The sequence below is a fragment of the Ailuropoda melanoleuca genome, chromosome 2, assembly GCF_002007445.2.
Source record: "Ailuropoda melanoleuca isolate Jingjing chromosome 2, ASM200744v2, whole genome shotgun sequence".
Classification (NCBI taxonomy): Eukaryota; Metazoa; Chordata; class Mammalia; order Carnivora; family Ursidae; genus Ailuropoda; species Ailuropoda melanoleuca.
Window position 1 is genome coordinate 195,991,270 of NC_048219.1, and position 20,827 is coordinate 196,012,096.

Genomic DNA, 20,827 nt, shown 5'->3' on the forward strand with positions numbered 1-20,827 from the left:
TGGCCGGCTGGGCTGGGCCCCATTCGCCTGGCCTGGGGTCGTCCTGACAGCAGACGCTATGGAAACAAGACAGCCAGTAACACCAAACCCATAACACTTTCAATATACTTTATTAAAAAGTTTCTTTGTATAAATTTCCTAAAATTTTTAAAATTAAAATTAAACACCCTCCCCCGCCCCGAACAACAACAACAAAAAAAACCACACAACATTAGAGGAATGCCAAAAATATTCTCTATTATGACTTTCTTTTCATTCTTTAATAAAGGCATTGGTCCCACAACAGTGCACAAAGATTAAGGGATTTTGCTTCCTTCTAACTAGGTCATTTGTTAGAGGCTTTAGAAAAGGAAAATTAGCTTGAAATCTAATCTAGGAAATTGGGGGGCAAGTTAAAAAAAGTTGGACTCTTGTTTCTTCACCAGACAAGGCTTTCCATCTAAAGTCGTGCTTACTGAAGAGGGAAGAAATGAACAAGCAGAGTATATGGACAGCGGTGAAATGTGGAGTTCTATCCTAGACCTTGCACTTGCCCGAAGCAGGCAGAGTGTGAGACCCCAGGGCGAGTCTGAGTTTACAGAAATGTTCACATAAACACCAGCAGTGGATAACTATTACACAACGTTCAAAGTATACGATATAACTGCCCGGAGACAGAGAGCGGTGGGTCCACAGACACGTTTAGCACCATATTGATAGGTCATGCGGCAGAACGGTTCCTCCCAAGTTCGAGTGCCGATCAAAGCAGGAAATGGAACAGTGCGAGGATGTCTATACCCAGAGCTTCTACAGAGACGACTTGCAACGGCTGACTCCTTCTTCTTAAGAGGTATGTGCTGCTGGTCGGCCCCGCTTAAGTCCCCATGGCCGCGATGACTCCGGGGTTGACGAGCGCTGAGCATTGATGGAGGGGCGGGCGGGGGAGGGCAGGAAAGAAGCGCAGGGGAAAAGCCACGTTACTAACGAAAAAGGACACTGTGTTTCTCACGAAAAACGTCCTACTGCCTCTGGTTTTCCTTCCTGAACTCTTTTCTGCTGAGTGCCTTTCACGGCTCCCCTGGCGCTCTCTAGCCCGGGTTTGGGGGGGTGTGTGCAATGGGAACCCGTTGGCCACCTCGGCCGGCCCCAGGGCCTTTGTGCGCACTGCGCTCTCCCCGTTCTGGCTCTGGCCGGGCTCTCATACAGCAGTTGAGGTGGCCAACATCATGGAGATGGCTTGTGGCCCCAGTGTCAACATTAGTATTTAGAGGAAGTGTAACTATTTAAAGATGAAGGACGAATAGTTGGGTGTGTGTTTCCTCGTCAGCAAGAATCCAAGTATACAAGTATGTTTTTAGGAAATAACAATAATTCAAAAAAGAAATCCCCTGTGTTTTATTTGAATTATCTTCCTCATCCAAGGATGCCATCTACCGCCTTGGCCTCAGCTCTCACAATCATTTTCATTCAAGTATCTCTACGGGGTCAATAACTGGCCTGGATCTCTTCTCTGATTTGCAAGAGCCACAACACAAAAGAATCACTTACCAGGAGCGCAAACCGTTTCACATTCTTTCTGTGAATTAAATCTGTTTTCGTTGCCACTGCAGCCTCCATACCAGAATCGCATGCAGCTTTTGGTCTCCACATCGTAGTACCATTTTAATATGAATTTCCTGCAAGTTCCTTCTTCTTTGGGCAACTTGCATATATCTTTAATAACAGGATGAGAAAAGAACATTCATGAAGACACACAAGGCACTCTGCCCCCAGCGCGTGGGGCTGAAGGTCTCAACACAAGGCTGTCAGAATGAGCGAAGAGGTGAGTTTTGAGGAAGGAAACCCTCTTGGCCTCCCCAGGCCACCCCACCCCCGACTGTGGGATGCACGTGATTCTTACCCACGGCAATAATACAATCACCTCGATGGAAGGACCTCGCCAACTTCCCTCGGATCCCAAATGCAAGCCATCATTATTGGATAATTTCAGATGAAATGAACCGTGATTTCCCTTTCCAGTCATGGGGCCATTTGCCTTCCAGTTCCTTCAGTATTAAAGCCCCATTGAAGAAACTACATCTTAATAAAACTATGGCGTTTTCTCCTCCTTGGCAAAACAGCAACTACGTTCTGTCAGAATATAGTTCAAAAATAAGGCCATACATTTCACAACAAGCCAAGCAGATGGGAAATAAAAGTTAAAGTGGAAAAGAAAAATCCTTTTTGAGTGTGTGCTCTGTGCTCATGCGTGCGTGTGTGTAGCTGAGGGCCTTCGAGAGCAGCCAAATTAAACAAGTAAAAGAAGTGTTGCCACTGATCTATAACCCACGACGGCAAAGATGTCACGGGGCACAGCTATTTTGAAGACTCAGAAGCATTCTTTCTCCAGTTAAGGAAGTTTATGTTTTAAATGCATACTTCTGATGCAGCCCAGCTGCAAAGTAAAAGCTACACTCTCTCCATGATGCCTGGAAAGGAAAGTTTACAGCCCTTCCACAGTGAAACGTCTGTTTACAGAATTTTCCGGCCAACTCCAGATCATGCTGGGAAAGAGAGACATTAATGTCAACCGTTATCCGAAAGTTTGAACCGTAAACCTTCCTTCGACAAAAGCCCCTGGAGTGGACGGTGCTACACGTTTGTGGGAGTAGCCCGCGTGCCCGAGTCACCGGGCCCTCCCCCTGCCGGGCTGACATCTCCACGCCCCCCCCCCCGCCGTGGGTTGCTCACAGCTGCAGAGGATGTGAGCATGTGCAGATCTGACTGCACCGAGAAGTCAAAGGAAAGCCAAAGTCTTGGGCTGGAGAACCAGCACTTGGGTCAACTGTCGTGGACCAGACTCAGAGTGACACGGGACTGAGGCTCAGAATTGGCCTAAAACACTCCCTGATCACCTGGGGAGGCCCTCACCCCGGTGCAAAGACCCGGGGCACCACGGCACCTCCTAACTACGGACCCTCTCAGAGGCCCAGAAAGCCCCTGAAGAACCCATGAATCCAAGTAAAATGATGACAATTTGCAAAAACAACTTTTTTCCTCTCAAATGTGCCAACAACTGAAGGAAAATGCCTGGCTTTCAAGAAATGTCGTGCAGGGGACAGAGCAAGGCAAAATTATTCAGCCAACGAAACTCACCCCTCGTTTGCCGGTGGATTCCCGGTTCAGTGGGAAGCTCAGGCCAAATGGTAGGCTTGTCCCCTCTTTTCCTCCCCCAGCATCCCCCACATGGCTCACGTCCATTCCATCTTTGTTCCAAATGCTCACGGTCCTGGCCACCTATGGCTAGCCACGCCCACTCCCACTCTGTTCCCACTCCCCAGTGCTCTCCTCAGAGGGACACGGGAAACCCTCCCAGACCCGAGGACACACAGCCTGAGGCGGCCTGTGGAAGGACACTCTGCTCCCTGGCTGGTTGGCTTTTCTGGCTTCCCAGGATTTGCACCTAACTGTCCAGCCCCAAACTATTGCTCTTGGATCCCACATCCTTTATGACAGTGAGGGTCACAGCTAAGACCCCCCAGCGCTTCCCAGCGTGACACAGGGCGCTGGCACTGTGGACACAAAGGTGTTTGGTGGACCAAGAGAAACATACTCATGAGACTCTAAAAGACCAAAATATGGGATTCTTCATTTTTAAACATGAAAATGGGAGGTTTGGTCCTCAAGCAGCCTTGTAGTTTTAAATCCCCATCATCTTGGTTTCTGAGACACGCCATGCGGACTGGACTCTCCTATGTTGTGTCTGTGCTAAAACAACAGTTTAAAAGACACAGAAATAAAAATGTCTTGCGTCCAAAGAGGTGTGGTTGGAAGGACCGCATCAAGCTTCTCCCCAGAACAAGCCTTTGGACACACAGTTGCTCGTGCGCTCACCCCCGAATGAGTTCGCCCCTTCGGGCACGGCCTGGAGGGAGCCTGGGGTCCTCTCCGCCGTGAGAGGAGGGTCTGGCTGCACATGTACTAATTTTCTCCTCCTTCTATTGAGAACCCAAGAGGAGCCGAAAGGACAATAGGGAGTGACAATTATCAATAACCTTTCCTGATTCACTTTTGCCCAAAATGACAACTTAAATACATTTCATCTTAAAAGACAGACCTGAGGTGCTGCCTGATTCCAATCACCATCTGGTGAAACTTTCTGGTGAAATAGTGACTGGTCACTGGGCATCAGCGAGCATCCGAACACAAGAGGAAATGGAGACCAGCGCAATGTCTAGAAAACCCTGCCAGGGAATCCCCGCTGTTTACAGAAGCCACAGGAACGAACGTAGGAATCCTAGAACAGAACCATGGGGTGCAAGGCGCCCTAAGAAACATGGTCCATTTTTGTAATGATGTGTGTGTGCATGTGTGTGCGTGCATGCCCACGCATCATATCCTGCAAAAAATCAGGAGGGGTATTCGTCGGGTCGTTAATGGCGGTCATCAGTGCTGCAACCATGGGAATCATGTTTTCTTATGCTTTCCTGTATGTTCCAGATTCTCCACAGTGAATGCCTATGATACTACTCTTCAAAACAAAACACATTCCATGGGAAAATCTTGCCTTTTCTTTTTTTATAGCTTGAGATTTCTATAGTGTCTAAGAGCAACATTTTAAAAGTAATCCACTTGGACATTTTCCAAACCAACAAGTGACCAGTATTCAAGTGCTTCTTTTTTTTTTTCCTTTGGTAAAATAAACTTTTAATTTTAAAACAGTTTTAGATTTACAGAAAAAATGCAAAGATACTGTAGGGTTGCCATATACCCAACACCCAGTTTCAACTATTAACATCTCACATTAGTATGGTAAATCTACAATTAATGAGCCAATGTTGATACACTATTGTTAACCAAATTCCATAGTTTATCCAAATTTCCTTAGCTTTAATCTAATGTCCTTTTCCTCTTCCATGATCCCATCCAGGAAAACAGTGTGGAGGTCCCTTAAAAAGTTAAAAATAGAGCTATCCTAAGACCCAGCCATTGCACTACTGGATATTTACAGCAAAGATACAGACGTAGTGAAGAGAAGGGCCATATGCACCCCAATGTTCATAGCAGCATTGTCCACAATAGCTAAATTGTGGAAGGAGCCGAGATGCCCTTCAACAGATGACTGGATTAAGCAGCTGTGGTCCATATATTCAATGGAATATTACTCAGCCGTCAAAAAGAACAATCACCCAACATTTGCAGCAACATGGATGGGACTGGAGGAGATAATGCTAAGTGAAATAAGTCAAGTGCTTCTTTGAGCAAATTGGTGCGTGTGGTGGAGGGGTGGGTGTTTAGGCTACAGTCGTAAAGATGTGCAAATACACTCCTCATCAAGTTAATGGTTTCAAACAAAGAAGAAGGTTTAACAGCCTTCAGAGCCCGCCTGGCTGATATGGAGTCAGGCACTTTTAGCAGCCGAAGCAGGTGCTATTTGCCCGAAGGAGTGCATATGCCTGCGTCTACATTTTGAGTATCAATTGGCTCAAAAGATACCAAGGAAACTTTCTGTATTTTAACTTTATTTTGAATGTAGCTGTGGTTATGGTTTGGATCCTTTGCTTTTTTACATCTCGACCAATAGACTTTTGTTTTTTAGGACTTTTGATATTTCACAATAAAAAAAAAATGCCAAATGCCCTGTGAGGCTCCTCATAAACCAAGCATTGCCATCGATACAGACACATCCTCACGCAACAACAAACACACAGCCTTGAGAAGGGTTCTCTTCTACCAACCAGGGAAAATATTTGTGGCTATTTAATCGACCTCAATCTGTGGCGTTAAGTTAGTTCTATAAATGACCATTAGCATAAACTCATCTATTTTCCCCATAATGCCTTTTTGTGCTAGCCAGTGTGATAGACTGGGACACAGCCAACCAAATACCGTATTTCATCAAATCTAAGGTATCTTAATTTTACTGTGCACTATTATTTTATATCCCTGTAAGTAGGGCAAAACACTGTCAAAAGCCATGACATGTCATCGATTGTGAGTCACACGTCAATTTCAGAAGTGTTACAAGGGGAAAATAGTGAATCTTAGAATCAATAAAATAAGCAAAACACTGAAGAACTTCTTTCAGAGCTGTGTAACTGACTAACGCCTACGCAAAGTGGTTATTTCTATAGATGGTTAATTTCTAGAATAGGTAAAAAAGAGTGTTATACACTTGGTGAGTTACTAGGCTCTCTCTGCATTGAAACTTTTTCCCAACACATTGGGTAAGTCAATAACTTAGGATTCACTTTGTAATACTGGAAAAAGAAAATTTTCTGAGAAAGAAGAATTTTGTGCTGTTTAGAAACTTCGGAGTCTTGCCTTTAGCAGTACTATGCATAGAAAATATCTATCCAAGTCCTCTGTAGCCAAAAATGAGGACGAGAGATATGTGCCAAAAACCTAAAGCCAAAACTAGCAACTCTGTAGCAGTCCCAGAGCTAGCCACAACAAAGCCGGCTGCAAACATGCCTGGCCCAGTTTTAAGGGCTGTGAGAATTGCTGAAGGATTGGTTTAATTGTCGCTAACTGACTTTATAGGCAGCAAAAATGCATCACCGGAAAGTGGATGTGATTCTTCCAGATTCTGAGGAAAGCATAAAGTAGGATGGGATTTTTTAGGATGTGGGGATTTGTTTTGTTTTTGCTGGAGAAAATACAAGTATTAACCATTTAAAATGGAATCGTGTAATATTGCAAAGCCTGGAATCCTGAGTGGTGAGTAATGATGCCATCGGTCTGCGACCGTAATCAACCTTCCCCTCAAAGTCTAGGCCTTATTGCTACACCAAAACTCTATGGTGAACAGGACCAGACCTTATCTGGGGGACAAATAATCCCCTCACTAGCCCCTCCCAGTATGTGCCTGCCTCAAACAAAGGAATGCCTGATAAAGAAATATCTATTAACCATAATTTCAAAATGGTCCAACATTAACCTATGCCAACAAAAAGTCAAGTTTTAAAACTGTACACTCTCCTTCTCCTCCTTCCCCCATCAGATGACGTGGACGGGGGACTTATTATTTCGTAAGATTTTGCTCACAGGTCACCACGTGCTCTAAATCCAAAGTGCTAGGCTATAACAAACTATAGTTCCCTGAGGGAGAATCAAACTCCAGAGAATCTTCTATTCTTGGAGGTTTAAAAAAAAAAGGCAAGGAAAAGTATCTAATGTTTAATCCTGGGAGAGGGACACATCTCTAACTACAAACCATGTTTCTAATTAGCTGGTACTGTAGAAAATAAGAGAAAATAAACAGCACTCATGTGTACAGATAAAAACTAACTTTTAAATTTAATTTGGCCTGCATCATCTAGAAAATACATCTTTGGAGAAATACTATAGAGTATGGTAATTGATATTTGGATGCAAAACACACAAGCAACTACTGAACATGAATACAATTCGTATATTTTTAAAAGTTACTTAATAAATTGATTCATTGTCACTCTTTATATCTGCAAAAATGTGAATACCATAGAAATGCTTTTCTCCCTGGGGAAAATTCCTAAGATGACTTAATTATAGCAGGGAGGTGGGGGAGGGGGAGGAGGCTGGGAGAGAGGGGAAGCTTTCAACTCCTGAGTCTGACTCCTGAGTCCAGTGTGAGGTTTAAACATTTTAAGTAAATACCAAATTGATTTCCTTCAAAATGAGCTCTCGAAAATGGCGTGCACGTGCGCACCGACCTACATTCATTGAGCGAATGTCTAGGAAGGGCCTTCTCCAGCAAAGTGCTATTTTGTTTCCATGGGAGGAGGGGTGGTGACCAATTATGTAGCCCCTGGCTCTTGAGCACTGGGTGTTACCTGCAACTGATGAATCACTGACCTCTACATCTGAAACTAACCATGGGCTTCCTATACATTGGCTAACTGAACTTAAATTTTAAAAAAGCAAGTCATATGTTCACACTGACTTGAATCATTAGCTGGAAATATACAGCTATGCGCGTGCACACACAGGGAAGGGTCAAAGAACCTCTGAGTTCTGGGCTTGAGCTCATGTAGGAACCACAGTGACAGAGAAAGCTTAGACTCAGATATGTAGCCACAAAAGACTCCCAAGCCCCGACAAAAACCCTTTTCTCTGCCGCATGATGAGAGGAGACCTAAGCGGTAAAGGTCTGGATTAAAAGGGCTTTCCTAACTCTGAGCCTATGCCTCAGTCTTAAACAACAAACATTAACAGCCCAGCCAGACTCTTGTTTAAAGATTCTGTTGTTTATATTAACTAAATACTGTTTATATATTTGTGTCCCTTCTGGACCACACATTAGAAAACCAGAAACATCCCCAAATCTCACCACGGAACTCACTCTTAGTCATTTTCTCTCAATGAAACACTGGCTTTGCAGGAATTTTATATTTCCTACACTCTGTGAGGGGTAACATTCCCAGCGAGCGGGAAACCAAGAGACAGAGTTCAGTGACTTGGAAGTTAGAATTTCACCTGTCCTGACCACATCTTTGGGGAAATCCTAGTGAGTTCTCCGTGGCTACTGTCTGAGCTCAAGCACCATGTTGGGAACCCAGTCGCCATGCAGGTGATTGAGGCAGAGAGTGGGAGCGGGTTAGGAGCTCCAGGTGCCCCAGTGCAGGGGACAAATGTCCATCCGTGGTCTCCTGATGCAGGACTCAGAAGACTGCTTCTGTGCAGAAACCAAAGAGGCAGAGACTTGGGTATCTTCTCCGTCCCAAACCCTACTTCCCATTGTGTTAGTTTGAGTTGAAAATTAGAACATTAAAAGCTTGTATAAAACCTTTTTATACAATCCCTAACAAATTCAAGTTTAATTACCCAGTCTACCTTGAATTCCTGAATCGTTCCCATAAATTTAGATCAAGAGAAGAGAATGCCTTGCTTTTCCGTCAATCTTTCCAATGGGGAGGCTGCAAGAGTTCGAAAAACACATGGCTGTCTCTACCACAGACCAATTCCTAAACTTGTTTCCAAAAGCAAATTATTCTAAACATTTTTCAGTTCTATAAGTAATTCATTCACTTAGGGTAATTTCATCTATGTGTATAATAGTTCCACAATTCCTGTACTGACTTAGTTTCTTTCTAGTAACTCCTGACACCCCATGTCAGTATGGCTGCGACTGAACTAAGGGATGATAGACAGACAGATGGACACAGACGTAGAGATATAGTATAGATACACATACAAATACAGATGATAAATACAGATATACACACAGACATGGATATAGGGGAAGTCCGTTGATGGAACAGAATATTCTAGCAACAGAGAAGATTCTCTTCAGAAACAGCTAAAAGAATCAAGGGGTCTGTCCCCACGAGTGGCCACAAAGAGATGGGTCAGAAATCTTCCAGTTTTATGTACACATAAAACTGGGATAGGACGCAGTCTCTACAGAAAGGGTAACACATCATTTTCAAAACTTACAGAGAAAAGAGCAAAATGAGGAATCCTCGAGAAAGGCTCAGAAGGCAGTGTGTCGGGGTTTCTGACAACAAAGTGCATGCTGAGAAAGCACGGAGCTTTTAAATCCAGCACCAAAGCAGCGAGCCTCAGCAAATGCTTTTTATCAGAGTCAATTACAGAAATAAACATTGTAAAGAGGAATGCCTTCCTCCTCGGGACAGTGGCCAATATATCGAAGGGTAAGGACTTGTCCCCAGTGAGTGGAAACCTTTCGCTCTGGGGTCCATAAAACAATACAATATGCAAACGCCCACAGAATTTTGCCATTGGATATTACTGCCAACATCTTCCGCTGAACACCCATAAGCAGAGGGTACCAGCTCCATCAATCATCAGTTTCTGGTGGGTGAGCGATCTAAGCTCACGGTCCACTGAATGAGGGCTGAGGTCACACAGAGTCACGGGTCCCACTGGCCAGGAGCAAAAGTGTGTGACAGCTGTCAGTTCCAGCAATAGGTGTAGCTCGTCACTGATTGAAACGTGCACACACTCGGGCTCAGGCACGCACACAGGGGGACGACAGACTAAGGCAGGGCGTGTGCTTGGGGAATTGGGAGCAGAATGTCCATCCCAGGGGTCACTTCCAAGCCCACGTTTGAGGTGTTCTAATCTGTGCTGCTTTGTGTTCTTTTAAGCAGTTGTTATTAGATTAAGTCACTGAGGGGACGGGGCCCTACACACTTCCAGCATCACAAGCCACAAATGAACTCCAACCCCAAGAGGAGATACCGGAGAATCTGATCAACAGACACGTGAACTCCCGGCTCCAGCCCGGAAGCAAATCCCATCTGGTCTTCTTGAGGAGTCTGGTGACGGGAAAGGAAAGTGGCCGTTTACAACATGCCTATGAAGAATAGGACCACACTGGGCCACGGAGAGCCCATTGGGAACTTTCCCATAGAAGTCAGGCTCGCCTGAGAATTAGAACCCCGGCGGGTGACCCAGAATCCAGGCTTCAGAGGCTTGGGAATGTCTGGAAAGGTGCTCTCCTAGTGCTGTTAACGGACCTGCTAGTCTCACGACTCACCTGTCTCACCACCAGCCACTGGTTCCGTGCTCACCATGAGATTGATGGTTGAACTAGAAGCCGACCTCGCTTGTGGGGGTGCAGGCTGAGCTTTCTCTATAAAAGAAAAACACATGCAGCTAGTAGGAAACACAGAAGCTAAAGGGTTTGGGAATTCTCAGGGACTGAGGCAAGCTGCCTTTCTGGGAGAACAGCTCACGCGAGGGCGACACCCGTGAGGTCTCTACAGACACCACTAACGTCTGTAGGCGGCGGCAAGTTCCGCTCATCTCCACAAGCACATGGAGGAAATCTCTGAACTTGGAACAAATCCTCTCATTTCCCACATAACCGCTTCCGCTTCCAGCCGTGACAATGGAGCCCTGGGGGTGAAGGGTCTTGGCACTCGTATCTTCATGGTTTACATGACAACTGCTGGGCATTCCCTTTCCTCAGGCAGAGTTCCTTGATCTGAATTAATTACACTGGCTCACAGAGTAAAGGAACGTGGGCCCCTCCGCATCCCAGGAGCAGCATGGCTCAAGAAGAGGAAGGGGTGGGGGAATCTGGGAGAACTTTAAAAGGTTAAGGGTGTGAGTAATTAACAGAGACTGGAATGCACAGGAGAGTACGTCTGGGACCTCAGTGCCACAGAGTAGCCAGGGGGACACCTGGCCACGGAGGGCAGAGCCACGGAGGGCAGAACCCCAGCATGGTGGACCAGGGAGGGGACCACTGAGGCCCTTCGCACCGTGGCTGCGGACATCCCCTGGCCTTGGGGTGGTAAGACCACGTGGACTCAGTTACTCTCCGAGGAGCCAGGGAGTCTTAGTGTTTTCTGCTCACTGGACGTGCAGACATACTTCAGAAACATGGCTGTGGTGGGCAGTCGAGCCCCAGCCAGGTTCCATGGACCTATTTCTTTCTCTGTCCCTCGGGCCAGAGATCTGGTTTCCTCCATGAAATATCCCAGGACCCCAAGGACAGGGCAACAGTTCCCACGGAATCCCGCCTTCCGTTGTGTTAATTTCTGAGACTGGCCGTCACCCAAACACACCCAGGATTTGTTCTAACGGTGTTATTTCAGATTCAATGAATCAGAATCTGTCCCTTTATGTCCCGTTTGAGCTTGCACGTGGGAATCGGGGACCGGCTGTGCGGGACTGACTGTGTACTCACTTGTGCTGAAACTTGCTTGATAGGCAGCTCTGACCTGGGACTTCAAGTAGCAGACCACGACCACGTGGTACGTGTGCCCAGCGAGCAGCCCCCCGACGGTGCGCTCCGTCACCGACAGGTTCTGCCGCAGCACCAGGGACTGGTCGTGGGCCGAGGTGACGGTGAGGTCATAAAAGTAAGGGCCGGGGGGCTCGGGCCTCTCCCAGTGGAGTTTGGCGCTGTTCTCGGTGACGTCGGACACCTGGACCTCTCGGGATGGCTTCGCTGGAAGACAGGTGAGGCAGAGTGCGGAGATAAAGCTTAAAGCCCTGCAGGACAATGACCCACTGGCGACGGACAGCAACGGGAAAAGATGAATCAGCAGGGAGCGGGGCAGAGATTTAGGCGAGCGGGGCTGGAATTTCTCGTTCGAGCTCCCGAGGAATATTAGCCTTGGAAGCTACCAACACCCATGAAATGTGGAATGCAGCATCTCATTGTTTCTCAGCAAGGTACAATATTGAGAATCGCCCCTGTTCAGGACAGACTTTGAAAATACATGGGAAAGCATTCAAGACAAAATGAGCCCCATAATTTAAAATGCATTAAATCACGAAACTTTAGGACATGACGGGAAATTCTTTTACGGGAATCCCTGCTTCCTCTCTGCTCATCAAAGGAAGACAATTTCCACCTTTTTGCGAACTTAAACAATCTGCCTTCACCTTCCCATATGGTTTGTGACTCTAGTATATTCCAGCATCCGGGGGAAAGAGCAAAAGAACCAGCTCTAGGTCTCAGGAAGCCCACCTACCCTCATATCTAATTCCGTCTGGAAGGTGTTTTCCCCACGGACAGGATTAGTACATATTTAGTCTTGGGGGGGGGAGGGGAGGCTGATTGTCCAGGCTCTGACCTGCCAGGCTGCTCAACGGAACACCCCACTATTGCCACAGCATACAGCGGTGGGGCCTCTTTCCTATGGGAATGTGCTTCCGCCCCCACGTCGGGGCAGGGCTCGGGGCTTGGTGTGGGCCGTGGGGGGAAGAGGCAGCAGAGGGTGGGAGACTCACTCCATGCTCTTTCTGTGGAGGTCACGAGCCTCACAGAGCTAAGAAAAAAATTGCTTTCTAACAGGAAAAAAAAAAGCAATATGCTGATAATCTCATGATCTGAGCAGCACCTTCCCAAATACATCCTGTAGAGGTTTGAATCCCAGATCAATGACTGCATTTCACCGGCTTTATGCACAGGCTTCGGGGGGCACGCCCAGAGCCCAGGAAATGAGGATGCCCCGAGCTGGCAGCCCTACGCGTGCATTCTTACCTGCGGGCTTAGCGACGGCCGGTTTGGCTGCCTGGGGCTTGGGGACCTCGGGCTTGGTGGCCACTGGTCTGGCTGCAGTGGGGGGTCTCACAGCTGCTGGCTTCGGGGCCACAGGCTTTGCGGCCACCGGCTTCGCGGCCACTGCTGGTCTGACCGTGGCTGTCTTGGTGGCCTCGGGCTTGGCAGCCACGGGCCTCACGGGGGCCACGGGTCTCGCAGCGGCGGGTTTGGGCGGGGCTGGCTTGGCTGCGGCTGGCTTTGAGGCTGGCAGATTTACCACAGTCACTGGTTTGGTCGTGGTGGTCACTGGTTTGGTCGTGGTGGTCACCGGTTCTGTGGTGGCCACGGGCTTTGCTGTGGTCACTAGTTTGGTTGTAGGACTTGAAGTAACATTATTCGGAATATTTCTGTTAAAACAAATTAAATATTATTTCAATCCGAGCATATTTTTGCCTGCCCTCTAACATTTACAACAACACAACCGCCGTGAGCTGCGTGAACTTTGCTGCTTTATCAAAAGGTATGCGGTCGTTTGTACACTTTCCATATAGTATCGCACAGATTACGTCCCTTCCTTTCAGAATCTGTGCCACAGAAAAGATATTGGAGCACATATAGAGTAAAAGAATCATCAGCAATTAAGCCTGTATTGTACTATAAATAGAACCAATATCTTATTTTTAATTGATAAAATATAACAAATAATTTGTTATTAACAGTAATAAAATCATATTCAAACAACGTCCTAATTTTAAAAATTGACCGACTGAAACATACACACCAAAAATTAAAACCGGTTAACAGCTACTCTCATTCTAAGAAAGTATCCACTCAATGAAACGCCATGTTTGAGCAAAATTAAGTCAGTGTACTTTCCCTCCCAGAGCTTACTGTGTATATTTGTTTGCATTAATTTTGGGGTGTGGGGTGGTTTTTTCCACAATTTCTTGATCTATTACGAATCCCTAAAAAGCACAGCCACATGATCAGACACAAGAGCCCAGACCCAGGCGCCCTTAGCTCGTTGCCGGAGACGGACACTCCCTGATTCGTCAGTTTGCCACGGTTCTAAGTCACAGACAGCGTATGTTCACGTCCATGTCCTACAACTTCAAACACTAGGTTAGAGCATTCACTCTGTTTTCCTGAAGATAAGCTGGAGGACGGTGCAGGGAATGTTTGAGAGGCATCCCAAAGATAATTAAGGCCGGGAAAAGAGAGCCTGTGGACGAAGCAGGCTGCAGCTCATGGCACCCTCAGCGGTGATGGTCGGTCTGCTCAGCAGAGCATGGAGACCGCCCTCCAAGGACAAGGGCAAGAACTGAAGGACAAGGGCAGGAGAGGGAAGTGGGCTCTCTGTCTGCACCTTGGAGGTCAGCCGGGAGTAAGCCATGTACTCGTTTGTCAAGGATAATTCAAGTCCACGTCTCCTCTGGGTGCTACCGTCGGAACCCTCTCCTACCCGGAAATCATGACAGCCTAGGGCACTCCCTTGAGGGGCACAGATTGCTGGCACATTGCCTGGGCTCAGCTCCAGCCACCATGTCCCTGTCATCTTGCCCTCTGTCGCACGGCCACACAGCCCTCCTCTCCACGCCTGGAGCTGCCACCACAGAGGGAGCTGGGCCAGCATCCCCGTGGGTGCAAGTCCCCGGCCCCCACCCTCTCGTTAGCCTTCCTAGGAGAACATGCACGGTGCCTCCCAGCGTCACCAGCGTCATCTGTGCTATCGTAGCACTAATCATTTGAAGATCTGGAGCCCGTGTTTTGCTTAATGTAGTCAATGCTTCCGTAGGCGATCCCTTCACCCCAGGTGTTGTGGGCTATTCGGACACATGGCGCCAGTTTCCCACCCTGTCCGTTCCCGGGCCCTTCACAACGTGACGTGACAGGGCCTCCCATTGAGTCGAGCCCCCAACTCTTGACTCTAGCCTGGCTGGCCGTTGGACATGAGTTGGCCCACGGAATACGGCAGAAGTACCAGTGTGCTGCTGGCTCCCACCCAGGCCTCAAGAGGCCTCATGCCCTCCGACTTCTCTCATGGAACCCTGCCCTTCACCTGGGAGCAAACCCCCAGTCTGCCTTCTGGAGAATGAGAGGCCTCGTGGAGCAGAGCGGAGCCAAGTGGCTGAGACCATCCTGACCCCCACCCACAGTGGACAGGCAGCCAAGCACAGACACAGAAGTGAGCCCAGCCGAGGCCAGAGGCCTGCCCAGCTGAGCCCAAGCCAACACTGCTAACCCACAGAACGGCGGGTTAAATAAATAGCTGCTTTCAGCCACTAAGTTTCAGAGAGTTTGCTCTGCAACAAAAGCAAATGGATACAACAGGTTGAAAAGGATGGTCCAGGGGACTTTTTGGAAGTCACATTTTCTGTATTTCTATGTCTTTACCCGAAAAGTTAGGCATTGTCTGGAGGACCTCTGCATTCTCTCTACACTGTACTTTTTAAGACAATTATTACAATACTCACAAGTGTTTGTGACCGAACTTCACAGGATTCTTAATTGACAGTTGGTCCCCTTGGAACCAATCACACTGTTTCCTGATATCTGGGGACAAGTAAAAAGCATTTTCACCTGGAGAAAAATAGAAAAAAAAATTTTTTAAAGATCTTATTTATTTATCTGACAGAGAGAGAGAGAGCACGAGCAGGGTGAGGGGCAGAGGGAGAAGCAGGCTCCCCACTGAGCAGGGAGCCCGATGTGGGACTTGATCCCAGGACCCTAGGATCATGACCTGAGGCAAAGGCAGACACTTAACCCACTAAGCCACCCAGGTGCCCCAGGGAAAAAAAAAAAAAAAATATATATATATATATATCAAGTGCACGTGAATCTCATGCGAATTAAAATTAATCTGCTAATGAGTTAAATGGATCACACAGGAGGTAGTCCATAAATATTTGTTAAATTAATTCATTCCTCCAAACAAGCTATGTCTAATAAATTTAAACATTAAGCACCATGATACTTGATCCATAAAACATCTCAAGCCAAAATCTTCTGTTTGGCAATGTTTGGGTGATTGGGTTGGAGAAAATATTTACTCAATGTAAGGGGGAGACAGGAATAGAAGAGAAATCAAGCATAGAGTTGAACAAGTTCCAAAATTTAAACTTTTTTTTTTTAAAAAGATTTTATTTATTTATTCATTCAACAGAGAGAGACAGTCAGCGAGAGAGGGAACACAAGCAGGGGGAGTGGGAGAGGAAGAAGCAGGCTCATAGCAGAGGAGCCTGATGTGGGGCTCGATCCCGGAACGCCAGGATCACGCCCTGAGCCGAAGGCAGACGCTTAACCGCTGTGCCACCCAGGCGCCCCTGCACAAGTTCCAAAATTTAAACATCAAATAGTGACGAAATTACTTTTAATGTTTTCTCAATGTTGTGCTTAATAAAACTTTTGTTTTTAATCTTCGGAAGCTAGTGACGGCGGGCCTGGGGTGACCTTGCTGGCTTACCTTTGCTTCATGTTTTTTCTCTAACACTTTGGAGGGACAGGTCTTCACGAGTGTGAGCACGGTTTTCATGGAGCCCACCTTTGCCTTGAATACTAAGCTCTCTGTAACAGCACGTATACTCCTACTTTCCAGAGCTCCCTCAGTCGTTAGATACTCCCCTGTAGTGACTTGGGGGTGGCTGTGTACTGGGCCAGGCCCTGGAGCACAAGGTGAACGATCCACAGACCATGCAGTGTACCGGGACCACAGACCACAAAGGAATAACCAGCAGGCCACGGACCAGATACGGTAGGTAGTGTCCGGATTCAAGAGGACAAACCCTTGGGAGTGGGGAGCTTGCATGGTGAGTAAGGGCAGCTAGGGATATGCTTTGAAGACGAACTTGCATTTGCCGCTAGCGCGGGGAGGAGATTCCCATCAGCAAAGGCCCAGAAGTTTCCAAGTGTGGGGTGGGTGGCTAAGCCCAAAGCAACACAACTCCTTCAAGGAGCTTCCCCACTTACTGTGTCATGCATCATGCATCTGACCCACTGCTTGTCTCAGGGACACGGGGTCTACGGCTGGGAGAGGTCAGGCAACTTTGGTTGAATAAGTGAGTGAACAAGGACAGGATTTCCTTCTGTGTGTTCACTGCCCACCCTGGCCCCCAAAGTGTGTCTGGGACATGGCAGGTGTCAATATATAGGTGTTGAATGAGTGAACGAGTCAACGTCGGCACACTACATGTCTTTTCCATGGCCCCATGGCCCGGTGAGCCCAAGGCTACGGACTGGCAGAAACCCCCGGCCCAGCCCACACCGTCCGATGTAGGACTTACTGCCGACGAAGGATGGCAACAGCCTCCCAAAGCGCATCAGAGGCTCCTCGTTGAGCTCAGTTGACTTGTCCAGTAGTTTGAAGAAGACATCATTCGGCTCGCTGGCGAAGCCATACACCTCCTTGACATTCACCTTCCTGCCGATGCCCAGAATCACGAAGAAGTAACCCTTGCACTTGGCCTGCAAGATGACTCTCTGGGCCTCTTCCAGCTGCCCCTTCTCCACCTCACCCGTCAGCATCAGAACCATGATTTTCAAGTCCCGTGGGTTGGGGGCGCTTTCGAAGACGTTCTCTATGGTGTATCCAATGGCTCTGCCCAGGTCCCTGGTCCCCTGCAGCTGTGTCATTCTGCTGTGGAGAAAGTCCACCAGCTTCTCCTTGGAGCCATAGTCAGTCAAGGAGAATTCCACCTTCACAGGCGACACGCTGACGTTCCCCACGGACTCGTAGGGCGCGTGTTGCACGACGGCCACCCTGGTAAAGTGCTGGGAGGCCTTGGGGTCTGGGCTCAGGTCCAGCTGTCTGACCAGGTACCCTATGTACTTCCTCATCTCGTTGAACTGGAACAGAGTGGTGGACTCAGAGCTATCTAAGACGAAAGCCATGTCGATGTCCGCATCGCTGCCCGCCGCTCGCCTGTCCCTGAAGGAAGGCCTCCAGGTGCCGAATCCACAGGATGGGTCAATGTTGCAGATGTCTAGAAAGAAGCACGGGAGCCCATTTATTGTGTGATTCCCACAGCAAGGTATTGTACATCAGTGTGCTGGGAGTCAGGGGTAATTAACATCGCCACTTAATATAGAAGCCTGTTTATAGCTTGCTACCATTTTGTGGCCAGATTTCAGTTCTCATCACCTAACACTAAATGAAACAAATCAGGAAGCTAAAGTACTTGCTAGTATACTATGGCATTGGTATTAGACGAAGGGGAAAAGGAAGAGGAAGAGGAGAGAAGGAGGAGGAAGAGGAGAGAAGGAGGGGAGGAGTGGGAGGAGGAGGGGAGGAGGGGGGGAGGACGCAGGAGAAGAAGGGGGGGAGGATGGAGAGAAAGAAGAAGAAAAAAATGAAGAGAAGAGAAGAGAAGAGAAGAGAAGAGAAGAGAAGAGAAGAAAAGAAGGAAAGAGAAGAAGGAAAGGAAAGAAAACTATTTCTTTGCCACTCTTTGAAAAAATGTGTTCCAGAAAGTCACAAAGACAGATAATTGAAATCTGGACTCCAAGGTCAAAATGAAAGCAGAGCCTCCTTTCTCCTTTCTTTCCGATGAAATGAATCTTTCCCTATCAAAGAGACGCTCTGTTTGAGGGGTTCCACTTTAAATATGGGAGCTATTTATATAGGAATTACACTGTGAATGTGAAGCTTCGTGAAGCCCTGTCTAAGGATGGCGATCATTCATTCAAATGGCACTCTATGGATAGTGTGTTCAGTAACGGATTTTCCTGTTAAAGAAGCACCTTACCCAGGCAAACGTGACACGTCAGGACATTCTTCAGGAAGTCCGTGAGGTCTCTCCTAGCGGGGAGGACGAGCGAATGCCCCACCGCCGTGTTATTGATCTGGTCGAAACAAAAGGAAATGATTGGTGGGAGTGTCCGTGGTAAGTAACTACTTGAAAATGTAGCTGAGGAAGAGAGTCACACCAGTTACATCAAAAAATAAATGCCCCAGCAGATCAAGAGCGCCTCTCAGGGTTTTCTTGGTAGGGTTGGGGAGGGTGCGCTGAGCTTAATAGGACAACAGAAATTTTCTTCTGTGGAGATAAGCTGCAGTTCAAATCCCATTCCTGCACTTTCTGCCGGGCCTAGAGGAAATTTATTTAACCTGCCTGAGGTCCAATTTCCTCAGCTGCAAAACAGGGATAATGGTAAACTCCCCATGTCCAAGTCGATAATGCATGCAGAGTGCCTGGGCTAGCCTCGCGGAAACAGTGGGCACTTTGGTGATGTGGTTATTGTCCGCAACCATTCCAGCCACTGACAAATGTTAGCAACACCCTCTCCTGCTCTCCCAGCTCCAGAGAGGGATTTAACAACAAAGCAAGTAATAAAATCACTTCTAGAAGATTCAAGAAGCCCTGCTCATCATCACGGTGCCCAGCACACCATCATTAAGTAGTCATTTAATAAATGATTAAATTTAATTAATGAATGATTAATTGACTTTTCAAACCTACCAAAACAATGCTGTCAAGAGCCAGGTGGTTCTGGGTCCCTCAGCCCCCACGAGGGAAAATGTACATCAATGAACCCCTTAAAAGGGTGGACAGCTGGCAGCCCCAGCTCAGTGTTCTGGGCTCAAACCAGCCTGTGGTTTGGCAGAAGAGGACCCGAGAGAGGGCACCAATGACCGGACTGCTTTTCGCTGACATAGGCAGTGGTAGGACCATGGAATCCCCAGTCTGGAAGGAAAGATGCTAGAGACCATCCCGCCCCACCCCGCCTTCCACAGGGGAGAAACCTAAGACCCAGACAGGTTCAATGATGTAACCATATTACTCATGAGGACTTGAAGCTAGAAAGTTGGGGGGTGGGGGGAGCTTGGACTAGGGCTCTTTCCCATCATGCCCACCGCCCACTCGTCTTGAGCAATGCCGCCAGAATTGGCACTGAATAAATATTAATTGATCAATTAGCCAATTATTACAGCAGTTATTATCTATATTATTATAACAGTTAAGCTATGGAAGCAAATGACAAGGGAGCACTTTGCAGTTTCACAGTGAAGGCTGAGCCTTGGCCTCCATCCTGACTGAGGAAAGGTTTGAAGAGGGGCGTTGCTAGGGGTGCTGTGGTCACTGACGTTGGGGGACCTCACTAGAAGACTGTAGGGCCTCAGGGTCAGCCCTGGGAGATTCTCCTCCGGCACGTGAGGAGGGACCCAGTGGGAAAAAATCCCAGGCTTCTGGATGTCACTCTAGGGCCAGAGCCACCCGGCCGTCCTGGAAATCTCACTCGAGCGGTCGCCAATCACAACAGCCTCATCCAGGAGCTTTTGGAAACTCTGGCATGAACTCAGCAAGGAGGGACTATGGGCCTGAGAACCTTCTTGGAGCCCAAGAAGAACACGGGAGGTGCCAAAAATGCCCACAGGGCACGGACCTGCAACGCGTTGATGAGCTGCCGGTCCTCCTGGCTTGTGAGGAACAAGGGTGTGATGCCTGCATCCGAAAGCTTCAGCACAGCCTCCCTGAGCTGCGGGGACGCCCTCGTGGGCTTATTGCTGAAGAAAACAGCCACTTTCCTCATCAGGAATCCGTTCCTCACGCGCTTAAATGTGTTTCTGGCCACGAAGGACATGGCTGTTTCCAGACTCTGTTGCTTGGATGTCAGAGCCACCTGAAGGTTCTTAATCTTGTCCAGGAGGACTGACTTCTTCTTGGAGTCAGCGAACCGGATCTCCGTGGTCACCTCGTTGTTGTAGGTGACCACGGCCACACGCGCCCCCCGTGGGCAGTTGCTCTCAGCAATGGTCAGGTCGCCCACGATCTTCAGGAGCACATCCCTCATCCGGCTAAACGTGTCCTGGGTGACCCCCTCCGAGGTGTCTAAAGCAAAGGCCAGCTCCGTCGGGAAGACAGGGCATTCCAGGGGCCCTGCAGGAAGGGGCGGGTTTTCAAAGACCAACTTTACTTACAGGAAAAG

At 47.9% G+C, this 20,827-nt stretch overlaps 1 protein-coding gene across 1 annotated transcript in view; it reads right to left on the reverse strand.

Annotated features, from left to right (window-relative positions):
- Nucleotides 1–241: 241 nt before the first annotated feature.
- The window catches only part of COL6A3 (collagen type VI alpha 3 chain), an 88,075-nt gene continuing 67,489 nt past the window's right edge, over nucleotides 242–20,827 (reverse strand). Inside the window, 9 exon segments of the mRNA XM_019806941.2 lie at nucleotides 242–894; nucleotides 1,528–1,692; nucleotides 10,442–10,537; nucleotides 11,600–11,863; nucleotides 12,905–13,311; nucleotides 15,379–15,484; nucleotides 17,185–17,883; nucleotides 18,646–18,742; nucleotides 20,285–20,778. Of these exon segments, the coding sequence (XP_019662500.2) occupies nucleotides 854–894; nucleotides 1,528–1,692; nucleotides 10,442–10,537; nucleotides 11,600–11,863; nucleotides 12,905–13,311; nucleotides 15,379–15,484; nucleotides 17,185–17,883; nucleotides 18,646–18,742; nucleotides 20,285–20,778 (2,369 nt within the window). The 3' untranslated portion in view covers nucleotides 242–853.